The sequence below is a fragment of the Brassica napus genome, chromosome C3 (assembly GCF_020379485.1).
Source record: "Brassica napus cultivar Da-Ae chromosome C3, Da-Ae, whole genome shotgun sequence".
NCBI lineage: Eukaryota > Viridiplantae > Streptophyta > Magnoliopsida > Brassicales > Brassicaceae > Brassica > Brassica napus.
The window spans coordinates 309,821-329,958 of NC_063446.1; the positions used below are offsets into that span (position 1 = coordinate 309,821).

The 20,138-nt window shown below is 35.6% G+C and overlaps 4 protein-coding genes across 5 annotated transcripts; all 4 read left to right on the forward strand.

Annotated features, from left to right (window-relative positions):
• The first annotated feature begins 2,000 nt into the window (after positions 1-2,000).
• On the forward strand, positions 2,001-5,285 carry LOC106355401 (glutathione S-transferase T3-like). Of its 2 annotated transcripts, XM_048751750.1 has the most exons (5): positions 2,001-2,668; positions 3,005-3,199; positions 3,298-3,435; positions 3,535-3,646; positions 4,958-5,285. In XM_048751750.1, exons 2-4 carry the CDS (start codon positions 3,005-3,007, stop codon positions 3,634-3,636), a joined length of 435 nt encoding a protein of 144 aa, XP_048607707.1. In that variant the 5' UTR covers positions 2,001-2,668; the 3' UTR covers positions 3,637-3,646; positions 4,958-5,285. The 2 variants fall into 2 exon arrangements, with proteins under 2 accessions (XP_048607707.1, XP_048607706.1); XM_048751749.1 differs by having other exon boundaries at positions 3,535-5,285.
• Positions 5,286-5,539: 254 nt separating this feature from the next.
• LOC125584026 (putative nuclease HARBI1) lies at positions 5,540-9,592 on the forward strand. Its single transcript, XM_048751748.1, has 2 exons — positions 5,540-8,555; positions 8,650-9,592. The coding sequence occupies exon 1, from the start codon at positions 5,670-5,672 to the stop codon at positions 6,936-6,938; it is 1,269 nt and encodes a 422-aa protein (XP_048607705.1). The 5' UTR covers positions 5,540-5,669; the 3' UTR covers positions 6,939-8,555; positions 8,650-9,592.
• Positions 9,593-11,220: 1,628 nt separating this feature from the next.
• LOC106448915 (amino acid transporter AVT1E-like) lies at positions 11,221-14,264 on the forward strand. The gene is made up of 11 exons (XM_013890736.3): positions 11,221-11,508; positions 11,609-11,880; positions 12,029-12,243; positions 12,331-12,354; positions 12,478-12,658; positions 12,732-12,951; positions 13,042-13,177; positions 13,267-13,438; positions 13,543-13,586; positions 13,682-13,744; positions 13,881-14,264. Exons 1-11 carry the CDS (start codon positions 11,360-11,362, stop codon positions 13,974-13,976), a joined length of 1,572 nt encoding a protein of 523 aa, XP_013746190.2. The 5' UTR covers positions 11,221-11,359; the 3' UTR covers positions 13,977-14,264.
• Positions 14,265-17,126: 2,862 nt separating this feature from the next.
• Positions 17,127-19,426, forward strand: LOC106362040 (expansin-A9). Its single transcript, XM_048751752.1, has 3 exons — positions 17,127-17,388; positions 17,719-18,037; positions 18,904-19,426. Exons 1-3 carry the CDS (start codon positions 17,232-17,234, stop codon positions 19,211-19,213), a joined length of 786 nt encoding a protein of 261 aa, XP_048607709.1. The 5' UTR covers positions 17,127-17,231; the 3' UTR covers positions 19,214-19,426.
• The last annotated feature ends 712 nt before the right edge of the window (positions 19,427-20,138 follow it).

Here is a 20,138-nt window from a genome sequence, read left to right on the forward strand (position 1 = left end):
GTAAGTCGTCCCAGAAGTCTTTCAGATCTGAAAAACCTGCATATTAAATACAGATCTGAAAAACCTGCATATCCAAAAACGTTCAAATGGCTTAAAAACAGAAAAAATGTGTGAAAGATTAGATAAATCTACCTTTACAGAACACACAAAAATACATATCTAAAAATAATAGATCTACCTTTAAATTAGTGGAAGATGAGTACCATCTAATTAAAAACCTGCAAAAAAGATAGATTAGTAAGAAAGACATGAGACAAAACTGTAAAATTCATATAAAGTTTGGTGTTTTCAAGTCAAAGAGATTAGAGTGGGTTTGGAGAGTTTTAGTTTGGGAAAAAAGTAAGAACTTTATACAACAAGAAGTTCCCAAATGAAGAAAAATCAGACATAAGAACTTACCAAAACGCTCAGATCTATTATGAAAGGGAGACTTCGTCAGAAGACTTCCATGAAGTTCAGACGACTTCCTGGAAGTCCAGACGACTTCCTGGAAGTCCAGACGACTTCCTGGAAGTCCAGACGACTTCCTGGAAGTCCAGACGACTTCCTGGAAGTCCAGACGACTTCCTGGAAGTCCAGACGACTTTGTCAGAAGACTTCCAAGAAGTCCAGACGACTTCCAGACGACTAACAGGTAAGTCGTCCAAGAAGTCTTCCAGATCTGAAAAACCTGCATATCAAATCCAGATCTGAAAAACCTGCATATCAAAAAATGTTCAAATGACTTAAAAATAGAGAAAATGAGTGAAAGATTAGATAAATCTACATTTATAGAACATACAAAAATACATATCTAAAATTAATAGATTTACCTTTAAATTAATGGAAGATGAGTACCATTTGATTAAAAACCTGTAAAAGAGATAGATTAGTAAGAAATACATGAGACAAAACCGAAAAATTCATATAAAGTTTGGTGTTTTCAAGTCAAAGAGATTAGAGAGAGGTTGGAGAGTTTTAGAATGATGAACATTACATTTTTGTTGCAGCCATTTGAGAGGAGGAGAGAGAATGTGTAAATTTTTCTTTATATAGGGAGACAAAAAATCCAATTAGATTAAATATTTTTTACTCAGACGACTTCCTGGACGACTTACATTTCAGTCGTCTGGTGAAGAAATTAAAACAGACGACTTACATGTAAGTCGTCCAGAAGAGTTTAATATTTTTAGCGGGAAATTAAATATTTTTAGCGGAAAACTAAAATAGAAGACTTTTCAGACGACTTACAAGTAAGTCGTCTGGTTTAAATTATTTAAGCGGGAAAATAATTTTTTTAAAAAATTTTAGGCGGGAATATTTGGATGACTTACATGTAAGTCATCTGTTTTAATTTCTTCACCAGACGACTGAAATGTAAGTCGTCCGAGTAAATTATTCAACAGACGACTAAAATATACGTCGTCCGAGTAAATTATTCAACAGACGACTGAAATATAAGTCGTCCACACCCTAAACATAGTCCCTAAACTTAATTATCTAATTAAAGACTTCATAAAATCAAATCAAACTTGAAAAGTGTTTACTATACACATAAATAAACACATAAAGGTGAAAACTAATTTTTGAAAAAAATATTTTAGTTTTCCAAAATCTAACTCTAACAATACATACAATACTACAACATATGTTTGCCAAACTCCTAAACCAAAGTATTTCATGATTCACTACTTCCACTCATCTATCTTCAAAACAAATCAATTTTATCATATCTTAATTTATATCACTTAAAACTGTTTATAATTACTTGATTTTTATTTTTCACGCATCAAAATATTTTTTTACAAGATTTATAAATTATTTTTAAAATAAACTGGTACCAGACGACTTAAACTTCAGTCGTCCAGACGACTTCCAACATCTCAGACGACTCAGACGATTTACTGGGGCTATATTCGTAAAAATGGCTTCTATTTTTTTGTTTGGTCACAAGGGGTTGAGCTGTAATTTCACTAGGCTTTTAGGTTAGTTTTGCATTTGATTCAAGTTTGAGTATAGGTTTGGGATTAAAATCAAGTTGTGGGTTAGTTTTGGCAAAAACCCCATAGTATTTTATATACTTTTATATAAAAAAATATACTTTTTATTTACTTATTTATTGGATTTGTTTTGGAAAATCCTTAAACCCAAGTTTATTTTTTTCCTGCATGGTTTGTTATTAGTCAAAATTTTAGCTACTTAAAAAACCTATTATGTGTGACTTCTAACTTGTTTTATCTTTTTCGCGGTTGTAGGAATTAATGTTCTATGTGGAGTAGCTTTACTTACAATGCCTTATGCAGTGAAAGAAGGAGGCTGGTAGGGCTTTTCATACTCTTTTCCTTTGGCGTCATAAGAGCAACCCCATCAAGGGTTTATAACAGGTTCATGGGCTCAGTATCATAGGGCCGAATAATAAAAATAAATCATATATTGGGTTTACTCTCGCGACCCGCCTCTTACGCTTGACCCCATCTGATACGGGTTCACGACAGGTGTCGCATTTTCACTGGGGAAGGGGAGTCGACGTCACGCGGAGGAAAGCGGAGAGAGAATCATTTCTCTCATTTTCGCGTGAAAAGCTAGGGTTTCCTCCTCAGGCGATTTCCCGTGGGACGCCGATCTCTCTTCACTTTTCTCTCCTTTTCTCGATCGATTCGACGCCGGATTATCTCCTCCAGGAGCAGAGGTGAGTATCGACTCGATTCACCGTTTAGATATAAGAGTTTTGTAGTCGGAATCGCTATTGGGAATTCTCAATAAATTTTCTGATCTCGAGTTAGGGTTCGTAATGGAGATGGGTATGACCTACGGTTGTTTAACCTCGTATAGTGATTCTATTGATCGATTAATGGTTCGACTTTTGCGGATCGAAAATAAAATAGGGGTTATCGAGTTAGGGTTGAAAAAAAAATTTGGGGGTTTCGATAAGTGGTTTGAAATCGTAAACTGGGTTGGATAGACGGTTCGTTTGATCGTGTTATTTACATATTTTGTGCTAATCATTTCAAGTTTTGTGTTTCAGATGGATCCCTTAGAAGAGATAAGTGATAGTAAGAGGCAACTAGAGTACTTAAACCACCTGGGAAACGTGGCCGATTCGGAATATGGAATGCCCAGAAGATGTGCTTGTGGTGGGAGAATGATTGACGAGCTTCGAGTCAAGGATGAGTTCGACACTCAGCCTGGGAAGCGCTTCTTCAGCTGCGTAAACTACGAGGTTAGATACAAACTCGTGCTACCCTTCATTACTCAGCCTCTTCATTATTAGTTAAATTTTAAAAATATGTTCTCTGATGTGTTTATGGTTTAACCAAGGCTGATGGTTTGCATTATCGTCAGCTTTGGGTTATAGGTGTGCAGGAGGAGATGGTACGCCTGCGTAAGCGTGTTGAGGAGGCTGATGAGGTGATCAAGTGGGTGCCCATTCTCAATAAACAGATTGAGAGTGTTGAGGTTTGTCACTTTGTCTAAGAGTTTCTATTAGAAAGTTATTTTTTCTAAATATTGCTTTTTAAATATTCAGTAACAAGGTTTCTTTTTTTCCTTGTGCAGGCACAAGTTAAAAGGCTGACTTTGCTGCTTGATAAGCTGACTGGTGACGTGTATAACCTCTCAGTGCAGGTGGCTGCTCTGGAGAATGTGTGTTTCGACTGAAATCGAACAGGTAAACATTCAAACTAAACTGAAGTAGAAGTTCTTTCCGCGTAGGTTGTTTGTTGTAGTTGAACTGATACTTAACTTAACTAGGAACTCAACTAGTTTCATTAAATATCTAGAGTAGGAGCTGTACTAGATTTTAGGTTTCATTAAATAGTTGTTGGTTGGTTGCTGTGATGAATGGTCATAAAATGCTTTCTGTCCGAAACTTGTTTGAGTTTAAAAAATTGATTTGATGCGTAATGAATGCATTCTGTGATAAACTTGTTGTCTAATTAAGGGTAATGAATGTTTGGTAGTTAGAAACACCTTTTATAGATACTCAAAATCACTCTAAATCACCACGCACTTGTCAAAAAACCAAAAAAAATTTAAAACACAACCCGAAACCAAAATGGATTCCTTTTCTCTTAATTCTCCCGGGTTTGTGAACCTATTATCTTCCCAGTGCAGTCAAACCACTCAAACCATAGATGTAGGATCCTCTGATGTTCCTAAACCGGTGGAGAGGAGAAAGTGGACAACACAAGAAGACATAGTCCTCATCAGTGCCTGGTTGAACACCAGTAAGGATCCCATAGTTAGTAACCAGCAGAAGTTAGGGTCTTTTTGGAAAAGAATAGAGGATTACTTTAATTCAAGCGCTCAGCTCACTGGCTTTGCTCCCAGAGAGTGGAGTCAGTGTAAGCAGAGGTGGGGAATGGTTAATGAGCAGGTGTGTAAGTTTGTTGGAAGCTATGAGGCGGCTTTGAAAGAGCAAGCTAGTGGCCAAAATGAGAACGATGTCATGAAGTCTGCTCATGACATCTTCTTTAACGACTACCAGGCGAAGTTCACACTTGAACACGCGTGGAGGGAGCTGAGGTTTGATCAAAAGTGGAGATCGACCTCTTGCGCAAAAGATGGTGCAAAGGAGAAACGGAAGGAAGCTGCGGAGTCAGTCCCTGACTCGGATGAGGCTAGGCCTCCTGGTGTGAAGGCTTGCAAAGTAGCCAAACGCAAGAAAAAGGGGAATGAAGCAGCATTTGATCGACTAGAGAGCATTCTAGACTTGAAACGGAACCTATCGAAACAAAAAATACTAGATCGTCTACTCTCTAAGAAACTAGAAACTCTAACTGAGAGTGAGGTGGCTCTGAAGGACAAACTAGTTTCTGAGATGCTCTAGGTGACAATTTGATAATTTGTCTAGTTTTCTATGTTGTTTACTTGATAATTTGCTTAGTTCATTACTTGATAACTGCTTTTACTTAGTTGCGGAAACTCTTAGTTCATTACTTGTTGACTAAAACTTCTCTTCTTCTGTGTCGTTTTGCAGGTGAAGGTTGTTGGTTCTGGAGGTCACGGGTTCTACAAGGTTTATTGCTTCTGCAGGTCACGGGTTCTAGAGGTCACGGGTTCTACTGGCGCAGCACGTTTTTTTCTGAGGTTGATGGGTTATTGTAGTAGTAGTAGTTGTACTGTAGTGTAGTTGATGGGTTGTGCTTCACAGGAAGCATATTGTAATGTAGTGTAGTTGATGGGTTGTGTTTCTAGAGGTCACGGGTTGTACTGGTGACAACACATTTTCAAGTACTTGTTGTTGTTTATGCAAGTGTCACGGATGTTGTATAACATCACTACATAATCTATGTCTCATTTATGCATTGGTCTCATCTTCTTGTTCATCTCTTCTCTCTAAAACAATCAGAACACAACTCTATTTCCCATCTCTTATCTAAACAATCACAACACAACGCCCAAACATTCTTCTTCTATCAAGCGCAAACATCCTTCTTCTTATCTAACCCCACGCCCAAACATTCGTCTTCTATCAAGACAACCACAAGACAATCCACCCACGCCCACACATTCTTCTTGTATCAGGCTTTTTTTTTTTAAACACTTCATCATATTTTCTTCTTCTATCTCTTTTTTTTATCAAATTTTTCTCTTAATTATATTTTTTTTTAAAAACTCCATCATATTTTTAATTTCAACTCTTAGTCATATTTTCTTCTTTTATCTATTCTTTTTTTTCTTTAAAAGAAATGTCGTCCTCATCGTCAGATGGCGTAGATAAAGCTTTTGAAGAATTTTTTGACGAAGAATTTGATAATATCGTCGACTCCCTACTTGATGTACAAGCCAACAAACCAAAAAGACGAGCTTATATTGAAAGAGATCGGGAACAAGGCCACATTCAACTATGGAACGACTATTTCCACGAAAATCCTACTTACCCACCGGACATGTTTAGGCGGCGTTTTCGAATGAACAAGCCCTTGTTCCTACGCATTGTCAAGCGGCTCAGTACAAGTGTTCCATACTTTCGGCAAAGACGAAATGCTCACGGAAGGAAAGGGCTATCACCACTTCAAAAATGTACGGCAGCTATACGTATGCTCGCATATGGTGAATCGGGAGATACGTATGACGAATATCTCCGACTTGGTGAAAGTACGGCACTTTTATGTTTGGAACATTTCACTAATGGGATAATAGACTTTTTTGGTGAAGAGTATCTAAGAAGACCTACGGCGGAAGATCTTCAACAATTACTCGATATTGGAGAGGTACGCGGGTTTCCAGGGATGATTGGCAGCATTGATTGTATGCATTGGGAGTGGAAAAACTGCCCAACGGCTTGGAGAGGGCAGTACACACGAGGTTCAGGAAAGCCGACAATTGTCTTAGAGGCTGTGGCATCAGAAGATCTTTGGATGTGGCACGCATTTTTCGGATTACCAGGTACCCTAAACGATATCAATGTTCTTGATCGGTCTCCTGTTTTTGATGACATTATACAAGGTCGAGCACCTAAAGTTAAATTCAAGGTCAACAATCACACTTACCGTATGGCGTACTACCTTACTGACGGAATTTATCCGAATTGGTCAACATTTATTCAATCCATCCCACTTCCTCAAGGTAATAAAGCAGAGTTGTTTGCTAAACATCAAGAATCCACTAGGAAAGATGTCGAACGGGCTTTCGGGGTATTGCAATCGAGGTTTGCAATAGTAAAAAACCCAGGTCTACTATGGGACAAGGAAAAGTTAGGGAAGATTATGAGAACTTGTGTCATATTGCACAATATGATTGTGGAGAACGAACGAGGCGGATACTCTCTAAGTGATACTTCTCAGTTCGAGTCAGGAGAGTCAAGCAGAAGTTCGAAGGTCAAAATGAGAGAAAGTTTGCATTTGAATAACATGCTAGGCATGCGCAATGAAGTTCGGGATTCAGGAAAACATGATAGTTTGAAAACTGATTTAGTTGAAAATGTATGGCAAAAATTTGGTAACATAGATGAATAATCTTTGTATGTTCATCAATTATCAATGTAATGAATAAATTTTAATTATAAAATATATTTTATAATATTATATTCATCTTTCCAAAATAATTTCAAAACTAAAAAAAATATATAAATATATTATTTAATTCTTATGAACCCCTTCTTCAGGTTCACTACTGCAGAAGCACAATAGCAAAAAGTTCAATACTATTCATGGCCCCACCAAAAAAGTATTAAAAAAATGCTATGAACCCCAAAGGGGAATTCACTAATGTGGATGCTCTAACTTTCTACACAGGTATTCTCCTCAAGAGATGTCTCGAGAATTCACCTGGAATCCACACTTACCCGGACATTAATTGGTCAAGCTGCATTTGGCACCACAGGACGCATCCTTGTCTCTGTAAGATTTTTAAAATGAATCTCAAGAGATCATGGTGACTTTGGTCGTGTGTGATCCTAACTTTAGATTTTAAATTACATTTCAGATACTTCTTTACGTGGAGTTATATGCAAGTACCAAACTCTAGCTCTTTCATAATAATTTATTTCTTCATTGACACTTCAATGTGATATATATGCCTTGAATTTCCACGTTTCTTTGCCGTTGCATGAGCCCTGAATAGAAGCCCATCAAGCATGTGTTTGGTGCCCAACGAAAATATTTATGTTTTGGGGCCAATAATAAAAGTACAGATCATCTAGCTCTACTGGTAACACTGTTTTTAGAGTGGAATTGAATACGGGGTCAAATCTTCCCGCATCTTTTAATATTTTTACTGTTTTTTAGAAACAAAAGGGCCAAAAATATTTTTGAGCTTGTGGACCAATATTTTTCAGGCCCTACCCTGGTTCTGGTTCTGTTAGGCCGATATGAACCACTTAATCCCATCACAAACTCACAACATCGTCATTGACACTGTTTTTATCTTCTTTGTTTTAGGCATCTTGTGTGGAGTACATAATAATGATGAGTGATAATTTGTCCGGGATGTTCCCAAACACATCCTTATATATCAGTGGACTATCTCTAGATTCTAAACAAGTTTTCGCCATTACCACTACTCTAATTGTTCTGCCCACTGTCTGGCTCAGAGACCTTAGCTTATTGTCCTATCTCTCAGGTTCATCTCTCCTATTTTACACAAACATACTTCAGATTTGATCTTCTTAGTTCTAAGAGATGTAATTTTTTTTTTCTTAGCGGGAGGTGTCTTCTCTTCAATCTTGCTTGCACTCTGCCTCTTTTGGGCTGGCTCTGTCGGTAGAGTTGGATTTCACCTGAGTGGAAAAGCTCTCGATTTAACGAACTTGCCCGTTGCAATCGAAATTTATGGGTTCGATTTTGGAAGTCATTCTGTTTTCCCCAACATTTACTCATCCATGAAAGGGCCTTCCAAGTTTCCTCTTGTGCTTCTCATCAGGTAATAAAACACCTGCTTGTAACGCAAGAAACCTTTAGGTCATATATCATTAAATATTAATCTTTGCTTTATACAGTTTTGCGTTTTGCACGTTATTTTACATCGCTGTAGCGGTTTGTGGATACACGATGTTTGGTGACGCGATTCAATCCCAGTTCACACTGAACATACCTCAACATTTCACCTCATCTAAAATCGCAGCATGGACAGCGGTTAGACAACTATCAAACCAACAAACTAGTGTCTTCTTCACATTATGCTCATAATATTTTTTATCAATGACTTTTAAACTTTTTTTATATTTAGGTCGTTACGCCAATGAAGAAATACGCTTTAACCATCACTCCAGTCGTGCTAAGCCTCGAATAACTCATACCATCCTCGTCAAGATAAAGATGAGATCCAAAGGTGTCTCTATGCTTTTTAGATCCGTATTAGTTCTCTCCACTTTGGTTGTTGCACTCACAGTTCCATTCTTCGGTAAGCTCTTTATCTCTATCACTCTCCCATTAGCCTAGCTTCTTTCTTAAGAAACCCATTTCTTAAAAAAAATTACACGTTACTTACCTCGTATAATTAAAAACGTTAATTACAGCTACTGTCGCGGCTCTGATCTTTCATCGCAATGCTTATAGTAAGTTTCCAAAAAAACAAATCAATCTATTTAGTAATTATCGATGAAAGCACGTTTTTGACGATTTTGGTTTTCGTCTTCTCAGGCGTTAATATTCCCGTGTCTATGCTATATGAGTATTATGAAGGGTAGATTAAGTAACTCTCAAGTAAGGACACAATTAGATCTTCAAATTTTCTCTATTTTCAATGTTCACATAAAATTTTGACTGAAAAAAATTGTTTTGGTTCTCAGATTGGAATTTGTATTTTCATCGTCATTATCGGCGTTGTGAGCGGTTGTTGTGGAACTTGCTCTGCAATCGCTAGATTAATTGGCGAAATGGCCTAAACGGTTATACTCTTTCTCGAGAAACTTCATCAAAGAACAGCAAGGAATACAGGATGGGATACCTTCACTAGAATAAAACGAATTTTTGCCAACTTTTAAAGATTTCTTTTGCGATTTTATTTTATTATAATAATTTAAGTACTCTATGATCGAGTGCTATATATATATGATATAATCATACATCGCTTTAGTTTTTGTTTATATTAATATCAGTTTGTGTCATGCATCTATTTTAATATTTGCTTGTGTATTTGTGGAAAATGGAGAGGATGTTTTGAAGTTAAACAGACTGCTACAACGATTATCACAGTAGATGTGTTGTCCCGGTAATGAAAATGAAGAATATGTACATACCGGAGTTCGACAAGCATGGTTTAGTTGTTTCACTAGTTTTTCAAATACAACTATACGTTTTGTGAAAGTGTGGAAACATTAAATATCAAGATCTACCTACACTTCTATATTATTGACTGCATGCATGACAACGCATACACAACCCCTATTTTCCGTTACATGTTCAATTATAAATCTAAAAATAACGTTGCCTGAAACGTTTTCATTATTATTGTTATTTTTTGAAATAAGTCCCCTGCGATAATTAACCGTTAATTTGTGTATTATCTATTCTATTAAAATAGCAGTGTGACTCATTGATAAAAGTATGGTCCAACTATTATTTTTTAATTTTTATCATTATTTAAAATATTATTTATTATGTTTTATGCCATTAGACCTATATTTAAATTACCAATTGAAAAGACCCAAAAAAATGTAAAACAAAAAATATCCACCTTTTTTAAGGGCGGATCAGAATATAGTAATTCCATTAAAAATGAATAGATCGCAAATACTAATTCTATATGAACATGGCGGAGTGGAATGATCGTGTCAATATTATAATCCCTTCCTCTGTGAAATGTTGTTTCCACTCCGTGGCCATCAAGATTAGAGTATCATTAACCCTAAAGTTATATAAGTAGAGTGCTTAAAAAAAATTTTAATTTTTTTTTTGTCTGAAAAAAAAAATTAAAAAAAATAACCAATCGCGCGCTGTCACGTGTCAGTGAGATCCGCGAACAGTGCAACCAACAACAGCTTGTGACGTCTAATTAAATGTTGTTTCTTCTTCTTTTTCTTTTTCTTTTTTTTTTAATTAAAAAATTGCTAAACATCCCTTAAGCAACCAAGGTTAATGGTGCTCTTAGGCATTAAACATGCACACTTTCTCTGTAAAATAACAAGAATTTAACAACAAAATGTTTGGGGTTGAAGTCATATCTACTTTTGACAAATGTTCTAAGAGCAGGATTAACGCTGAAACCCCACATGGGGTTTTTTATTTATTTTATTTTATTTTTTTTTTTGTCTGAGTAAAAAAAAAAAATTAAATACCAACCAATTGCGGGCCGCCACGTGTCAGTGGGGCCCGCAAACAGTTGAAAAACTCACCAAACGGTCGTTCTTATTTTGGCTTCCCTGTGATCGATTTTTCCCTTTTCTGTGGTCCCCCCACCTAAAAACCCCACTAAAAACCCCATTCCCCTCCCGATAACTCTAACGCCTCATGTACTTTAACATAATCTCTTATTGCCACATATAATGTGCCCTAACATAGTCGTATACTCGTATATATGGGCCATATGGCACCAAATTCTAGCTTAACTTTTTTTTTTGTTTGAACACAAATTCTAGCTTAACTATATATTAACAAAAAGGTTATAACTACCGTTAGTGGGTTCTAAAAATGTCAAAGTGGTGTTCAAAGGCTACTTGTGCCATTTTCTCATTTCTAGAAGAAGATTTGCATTTACTGGGTGAATCCACTTATAACATAGACAAAGAGAAACACGTCTCCATGCACCCCCTTAAATGATTCCTTTTTTTAAATAAAAAAATCTACGTTTGGGGAAAGAAAAATAAAATTGTGAAAGGTGCAAACTATCACAGATTTTGAGATACGGCTATAAGAGTGCACTTCCACCTCAGGTTCGTAGCACTCTCTTCTTCTCCGCCTCTCCGTTGGTTTTCGTGACAGAGACATACAAAAAGAAGATGAAGCAAGAGGAGCAAGAGAGGGAAGATTTGTATCACACAGATGACGATGAGGACGAAGAAAGCCAAGCCCATAGCTCTGTTCCGTCGACTCCTTTGTCTCGTAACGACTCCAATAACGATGCCGTTCCATGGCCTCGGAGTTATCGGTAAATCATAAATATTGTTATGTTTATATTATTTTTGTAAGAGATCTAAGAAAAATCTTATTTAGATGATTTTTTTTTCTTTTATTGGTTTTATTTTCAGACAATCTATGGATTTGTTGACTGGAGTTACACCTCCTATTAGCACAAATCTTGTGTCTTCATTTCGCAAGCGGAGACAAAGCTCTGCTTTTGGTTCATTTGCTTCTTCCTCAAGCAAACAGTCACTTCTCATCTACAAAGATGAGACTCAAAACTCGGTTGTAACATCGATCAAATCATTTATTGATTCTCACCTCAAGCTATCAGTCCCGGATGATCTTTCGATTCCACAAGAAAACCGCAAGTGCACTATATCTCAGTCCTTATTAAACGGTAAGCAATCAGAAGTTTCTCAGACTGACTTTTAGTTTGGTCTTTTTTGAGTGTTTCCTGCATGGTTTGTTATTAGTCAAAATTTAGCTTCTTATAAAACCTATTTATGTATGACTTCTAACTTATTTTATCTTTTTCGCGGTTGTAGGAATCAATGTTCTATGCGGAGGAGCTTTACTTACAATGCCTTATGCATTGAAAGAAGGAGGGTGGCTAGGGCTTCTCATACTCTTCTCCTTTGGCATCATCACTCTCTACACAGGTATTCTCCTCAAGAGATGTCTCGAGAATTCACCTGGAATCCACACTTACCCGGACATCGGTCAAGCTGCATTCGGCACCACTGGACGCATACTCCTCTCTGTAAGCTATCTCTGCATGCCTTCTTAACAGATCGTCATAACTTGTGTATGATCCTAATAACTCTAAACATTTCCGATTACATTTCAGATATTTCTCTACGCGGACTTATACGTAAGTACCAAACTCTCTTTCACGTTTAGGGTTTAGTCTTAGTTAGTCCAAAAACACTTATACAACACACACAAAATATTTTGATTAATGAATATTACTGAAGCTATTTTCTTGTATTTGTAGGCAACTTGTGTGGAATACATAATAATGATGAGTGATAATATGTCAGGGATGTTCCCAAATACCTCTTTATACATCGCTGGAATCTCTCTAAACTCGAATCAAGTTTTTGCCATTACCACCACTCTTATCGTTCTTCCGACTGTTTGGCTTAGAGACCTTAGCTTATTGTCCTATATCTCAGGTTCATCTCCTAAATTATTTGATCTATTTTGCCTCCTAAGAGTGAGTTTTCATTCATTTTTCTTTTTTAATAGCCGGAGGTGTATTCTCTTCAATCTTGCTAGCCCTTTGCCTCTTTTGGGTCGGATCTGTAGGCGGAGTTGGATTTCAACTTCAAGGACAAGTTCTTGATTTAACTAACTTACCCGTTGCCATCGGAATTTATGGGTTTGGTTTTGGGGGTCACGCTGTTTTACCCAACATTTACTCATCCATGAAAGAGCCTTCCAAGTTTTCACTGGTGCTTCTCATGAGGTAGAAAGAACCATTTCTTTTGCTACAAGAAACCTCTAGTTAGGGTTTATTTCTTTCCCTTGTGATATCATTATATTATTCATTTTGCAGTTTTGGGTTTTGCACGCTGTTTTATATCGCTATATCGGTTTGTGGATACACGATGTTTGGTGAGGCGATACAATCACAGTTCACGTTGAACATGCCTCAACATTTCACCTCATCTAAAATCGCGGTTTGGACAGCAGTAAGATAAAGACACAACTCATCTCTTCTCCACTTTATGCTCATAATGTTTTTCTTTTCTCAGTTCATTCTAAATTGTTATAATATTAGGTTATTACGCCAATGACAAAATACCCTTTAACGCTCACTCCAGTCTTGCTAAGCCTAGAAGAACTCTTACCTTCTTCGTCAAGAAAGATGAAATCCAAAGGTGTCTCTGTTCTTATCAGAACCCTCTTAGTTTTCTCTACTTTGGTCGTCGCACTCACAGTCCCATTCTTCGGTACTATTTCCCTACCTCTCATTCCTTCACAACCTAACTTGTTTCTCAAGAAACCATTTCTAGAAAACAATAACATTCGTTATCGGAAAAAATGTCAACTGCAGCTACTATCGCGGCTCTGATCGGATCTTTCGTCGCAATGCTTATCGTAAGTTTCTCCAAGAACAAAAAAAAATATCTTTTGATATATCAAGATAAAAACAATGTTCTTGACGATTTGTTTTTTTTTGTTCGTTTTCTCAGGCGGTAATATTCCCGTGTCTCTGTTATCTAAAGATTATGAAGGGTAGATTAACTAACTTTCAGGTAAGAATACGATTCTATATGTTCAATTTTTATTTATGTTTTTAAGTTCAAAAAAATTATTTACGTTTTCAGAGTCAATGCTTCACAAACACATAAGCTAGCTTAGCTTTGATTTATAAGATTTTCATTTTTTCAGATGGCGATTTGTATACTCATCATTATCGTCGGCGTTGTGAGCGGTTGCTGCGGAACTTACTCTGCTATTGTCAGATTAATCGGCGAAATGACTTGACTGGTTTTGCGGGATAAGGAGCATATTCTTTCTTGAGAGAACTTCAACCAAGTTTTTATTTTTTAATATTTGCTACTAGTTTTCTTTCATCCAAGCTTTATTTTACAGTGTCGCGGCTTAAGGTATCTATGGATTATGTTTTTTTTTACGTGTTTTTTAAAGGGTTTACTATACTATATTACGTTTTTTTAAAAGGGTTTACTATACTATATATAGTGCTGGGCAAAACCATAATCAGATGTGGAAATATATCTCCAAATACCATATGGTTAGAGCATGTTTATTGCACGTCTCTTAGGTTGGGGTTCTTAGCGTAATTTAAGATACGGTCTCTTAGATTTTAACTAAAAACATTAAAACACGTCTCTTAAATAAGATATATAAGAGACGTCTCTTAGCTTTTTTAGTTAAAAGTTAAGAAACCGTATCTTATATTACGATAAGAACCCCAATCTAAACTCTTGTCTAAAATACTTTACCAGTAACATTTTGGGTAGAGTATAAAAACGATGGATACGTCTAAACTCGCCGTGACCATACACAAATACTTTTTCGAATCTCGATCTTTTTTGCTAAATAATTGAACCGGATGAATGGTAGCTTATCTTTTAAAAAAAAAAAACATTAGTAGCTTCTCTTCTTCCAAGTCTAGTATCAACTCCAACACAAGACACGACTCAAGGATTTTACACTTGTAATTCAGCATGTGGCCTTAACCCAGCAGGTTGACTTGTACGATGATAAACAAAGAAAAAGAATTCGTACGTTATCTACAAAGTCAATCGTACCGAGAGTTTAGTTGCGGTGGAACATGAAAATAGTCAAATGCTGAAAATGTACGTCGAGATAGATAAGTTAGCGTATGCGTATCAATTAAAATTAAATGTGAAGCAACAAACAACTAAATGAATAGTTTCATGTTACTGTGTTCCTAATTATGTTTTTAAACCATTAATAACGGTCACCGACTAGTTGATAACTTGATATGTACGCAATACTAATAATTATGCATAAATCAACTTAGAACACATTTTTCTTAGATAAAATAATATTTTTTCTAACAAACTCAAAGTTGACCGCTGTTTAAAGTAATGTGGCGATTTCGATTGTACATAGGGAAACACTAAACTAGTGCTGGGTGTCAAGTGGTACGGACGAAGTGAGATCTAAGTATTTCTTTGCTTCTAAAATTACCCCAAAATACTAATTGCACATTTGCACATGCATTTCTCTTTACTATTTTCTCGTAAAATTATTACGTAAACGGGTACTGATACTTAATCAACAACATGGATTAAAATCCTAACTCACATGTAGTACAATTTATTAAGTGTCGTCTAATGCGATAGATTATTAGTCTCTAATAGTTTTTTGGATGGGATTACAAATTTACAGATTTACATCTAATTCATACGATATATGTGTAAACAGTGTAATTAGAGTACAGTCTGTCAAATCGACTAAAACTCAACAAAATTGTGAAAACATATCGTAGTTAGCGATATACATATACTTACGTTCCTTGAGATCAATTATTTATAGAACTATTTCTCAAAAAAAAATTATTTATAGAACTAAAAAATATGAGCTATTGACAATAAATCTAGCCACATGGATATAGTGGTCGAATATTTTAAATTTTTATATAAAATTGTATGATATATATATATGAAGCTTTTGGAATTTTATGGATTGCGAAAAATAATTTTAGTTGTCAATATAACTCGTCTTAGTATATATTTTATATGATGTGATCTTCTCTATTTTTTTCTTTATGCAGTTATGTATCAGGATGAATTTAAATTATACACTACATTTTGAACAAACATGCATGCATACTTTTTTTTTTGAAAACGGTCTACAACATGCATACATAGTATCCTTACAACCAATGAAACACATTTATACAGCATACATACGTATTTTCTTTATTACATTTTTCTGACGATACAACATACATACATATTGGATCGGATCGGAGGGTTTAATTCATGTGAGATTTCCAATTTGTCACCCAACTTGCAAATTGACCAAAGGAAAATGCAGCCCATGTGCGCACCATGTGTGTATGCTATTGTATTATAATAAAAATATTATTAACTGACTAACAATGAATACAAAATATTGCATTTGAGTGATGTTTGGTATTTATCGTAAATACCAAAATAACAATAGTAGCAACTGACTAACAATGTATTGTTAGTCGATGTTACTTCTTAGCTAGATATCACAAAATAACAATGAGATTGCATTTATTAATTTGAGAAAACAATCCCCAAAACTTCAAATAAACTGCATTCTACAAAACAGTTATCAGTTTTAGCGAATTCGCCATATTATATACCACCTTAGATTAAGTCTGACTCAGTTCTATCCCTTTTGGTTGTCAAAAAAAAACTATACCGATTACTAAAAAAAAAAAACTATACCACCTTTGGTTGATTAGATAATCAGTTAAGGTCAGTCTGACGCAGTTTATAATCCTCTTTGGCTAATACGGCGCTACTATTCCCGATGAAACTACAATTTCAACAAAATATTTGAAGTTACTTTTTCAGACTTGAGTCCGTAACTTTTTTTTAACCTAACGCGAATAAGTAAAGTTTTGATGACTAAAAGGGTCAGAAGATTTTTCTTTATTGCTTCACAGAAAGTCAGAAACAAGAATAAGTACCAAAAAATGGAATAGCTAATGCCACAGATGATTTCAAACTTCAAAGAAAAATGGAACATAATGTTCAAAAAGAAAAAAAGGAACAATTATAATTTTGCAAGGTAATTTTTCGTATTTCCTTAGATAATTTTAAAATATAATTATACTTTCAGATAAAACATATAATTATCACGAAATAATCATTTGATGTTTTCACATATCTTTTATAACTCTTAAAGAAACACTGTGCGCTAATTTAAATATATAAATGATGAAATATGCACATATACACGATTATTACGTCGGGATGATAAATAAAGTCACTCAATCATAAACGTTAGTAATGATTTAAGCCAATAAAAGGAATCAAACTTCAATGCGGAATCACAAATTATGTGTTTTTTTTCCTTTGATTGAAAGTAATAAGAAATCATTTAAAAATGACTTAAATTTGAATAAAACAGTATTATTAATTACCGTAAACTCTTTGCTCTCTCCTTTCATAAGTAGCCTTCCTACCTTTCTACTCTCACACAATACTCCTCTCCCTCACTCTCTATCTTTTCCAGAAACCTAAAAAATTTCTATACTAAGAAAAAAAAATGGTGGTGAAAGTAATGACAGCAATGGCGATTATGGTGGTTGCTGCTCTGACGTTGACCACAGTGAACGCTAAAATACCAGGAGTTTACACCGGAGGTCCCTGGGTAAACGCACACGCCACCTTCTACGGTGAAGCTGACGCTTCCGGCACTATGGGTACACTCTCTCTCACACCTATAGTTTTTATTTTGTACCCAAAGTTTTCAAATTATCAATTTCATCCCCTTTCTCACGCCTACCCTACACACTTTTTCTCACTTATTTTATTCATCGTATCCGAAAGGTTTTCTACTATTTAATCTGCGGATCCTCTTTTTACAAATTTCACCAATATCTTACATATAATTAATATTATATTTTTCATTCAAAATCATAATATACATATTAAAGATCTCCAAATACGCCATTTTAATATCAAAGTCACGTTTTTAGCACACTATATTCACTGAATAGACATTTAACTAACGGTTTGTAATTGTTCTATAGGTGGTGCGTGCGGGTATGGAAATTTGTATAGCCAAGGTTACGGTGTGAACACGGCGGCTTTAAGCACGGCCTTATTCAACAATGGTTTGAGCTGTGGGGCTTGCTTTGAGCTCAAATGTGTCAATGATCCAGGCTGGTGTCTTCCAGGAAACCCATCTATTCTTATTACCGCTACTAATTTCTGTCCGCCTAACTTTGCTCAAGCTAGCGACAATGGTGGTTGGTGTAACCCTCCTCGTGAGCACTTTGATCTCGCCATGCCTATGTTTCTATCCATCGCTAAGTATAAGGCCGGTATTGTCCCAGTCTCTTACCGCAGGTAGATCTTCATATCTCTATAGTCTAGTCCACTCTGTTTTCCTTATCTCTCTCGGCTCTTCCTCTTAGCGAAGGTAGATTTTTATTTTACATTTTTACCTCAGAGGTTTTTTTAAATATTTTTATTTAATCAGAATCTAAGAATCTGTGAGCTTGAAGATTTTCAGAGTTTTGGCATGTTCACTCTATTCTTTATTCCATCTTTTCTTATTTTCCCGAGAAAGTTGCTAAGCTTTTTTTTTTTTTTTTGGGAACCAAACATAAAAAAATTTCTGTTAACGTACTGTTTTTTTTTTTTCTTGTCACGTCTGTTAACGTATTGTTTTAGTTGAGTCTATGCAGTCACACCTTTACTGTCTTTTTACTGTCTTTTAGACCTATTAAAGCAAACTAACCTTTTTCTTCCCCACAACACACCCATCTTGGAAATTAGTAAAACACCCTTTTTACTATGACGTTGTTTAATGTCTGGGTAAAAATCCCGAGGGCGATTCAGTAGTTTACACATCTAGACCCTTCTTGTATTAGATTCGAGACAATTTTGTTGTTGTGGTGGATTGCATTGAAGTCAGCTAAGGCCCGACACTTCTTCACAGCACCCCATTCATTTGCCGGTTATCCACATAACCCTAAACAGTCGGGTGATCAGAACATACTATAATTTCACTTCCTTTCATGAAAATGCCTAAAATTATTAAAAATATTTAGTGTCTATCTAATAAGTATAAAATAGTCTACTAATTTTTTTATATTATACCGACATAAAATAACAAAAACAAAACAAACGAGTCATTAAAATTTTTATATACATTCTTCGGACATAAAAATAATGTAAAAATATAATATATATTTTTGGCGGTGTTGCAGGATCCCATGTAGAAAAAAGGGAGGTATGAGATTCACGATCAACGGATCAAAGTACTTCAACTTGGTGCTGGTCACTAACGTAGCTGGAGCCGGAAACGTCCAGATGGTGAGTGTTAAAGGAAGCAACACAGGTTGGTTAGGTCTTAGCCGGAACTGGGGACAAAACTGGCAATCCAACGCAATTCTTGTCGGCCAGTCTCTTTCTTTCCGAGTCAAAACCTCCGATGGCCGAAGCTCCACCTCCAACAACATTGTTCCGAGTAACTGGCAATTTGGTCAGACTTTCTCCGGCAAGAATTTCCGCGTCTGATTCCTAGAAAATAAACATAAATTTGCGGAAGCTATATTGAAGATTTCTCTCCGGCAAGATATATGAAGATTTTTCTAATATAGATATTTACGTGTCTTTAAATAAAGTTACTGTTTGGAATTGGGTTTTACCATTATTCCCTTATTTTCTCAGGGGAAGTATTGGGATGCTTGTTTTGGAAGTAAGGGTTTTATTTTAAAACATTTAGGCTTAGTTTTCGTTTGTCTTTGGTGTGTTGTGTCCTGTTTAGTTATGTAGAGCGGCTGCAGCGGCTTCAAAAAGAAAGGGTTGGGACCGGTCCTTGACAAAGCCTAACGAAACATTGGTTTTGGACTCCTAAAATTTTTGAAAAATATTCAATAGAAAAAAATTGTTTTAGGCCCTCAAATTTAAGAAAAAAAATTTAGCTGAAATTTTTAATAATTCGTCTGCGGCCCCCTAAATTTGAGGGCCGGCCCTGGGTGGGATAAAGATAAATGTTGCCCGCAGCTCTCCTTTACGCTCTGATTGTATTAACCATATATATGATTTCGAGAAACTTGGATTTATATAAATAAATTTATTTGATAGTTTATCTGTGTGCTAAGTTTTAATATATTGATGCGGTGTATGGATTGCTTATATTACGTTTGTATTTGTGTTAGGATCTATTTGTTCCTTCTAACTTTCTAAAGCGTTTAAAAAATATTCAAACTTCATGTTTATTTTTATAATATGAGTATCATCCATTTTATTCGCCTTCGAATCAAACCATTCATACATTTATGAGAAAAATAAAAGAACAAATGTCCTACAACGTCACTATACTCTAAGAGCATGATTAATACGAATTTTTATCGGAATATAAGAATCCGTCTCTTAATTTTTAACTAAAAAAAGCTAAGAACCGGCTCTTAAATAAAAGATTTAAGAGCCGGTTCATAGT

What these genes read in the sequence shown, in the direction of transcription:
- LOC106355401 (XM_048751749.1), top strand. Translation starts at nt 4,034, where the DNA reads ATGGATTCCTTTTCTCTTAATTCTCCCGGGTTTGTGAACCTATTATCT.
- LOC125584026 (XM_048751748.1), top strand. Translation starts at nt 5,670, where the DNA reads ATGTCGTCCTCATCGTCAGATGGCGTAGATAAAGCTTTTGAAGAATTT.
- LOC106448915 (XM_013890736.3), top strand. Translation starts at nt 11,360, where the DNA reads ATGAAGCAAGAGGAGCAAGAGAGGGAAGATTTGTATCACACAGATGAC. An exon ending in CTGGACGCATACTCCTCTCT is followed by an intron (nt 12,244 to 12,330) that starts GTAAGCTATCTC and finishes ATTACATTTCAG; the next exon opens with ATATTTCTCTACGCGGACTT. An exon ending in AAATCGCGGTTTGGACAGCA is followed by an intron (nt 13,178 to 13,266) that starts GTAAGATAAAGA and finishes TTATAATATTAG; the next exon opens with GTTATTACGCCAATGACAAA.
- LOC106362040 (XM_048751752.1), top strand. Translation starts at nt 17,232, where the DNA reads ATGGTGGTGAAAGTAATGACAGCAATGGCGATTATGGTGGTTGCTGCT. An exon ending in TGACGCTTCCGGCACTATGG is followed by an intron (nt 17,389 to 17,718) that starts GTACACTCTCTC and finishes ATTGTTCTATAG; the next exon opens with GTGGTGCGTGCGGGTATGGA. An exon ending in GTCCCAGTCTCTTACCGCAG is followed by an intron (nt 18,038 to 18,903) that starts GTAGATCTTCAT and finishes GCGGTGTTGCAG; the next exon opens with GATCCCATGTAGAAAAAAGG.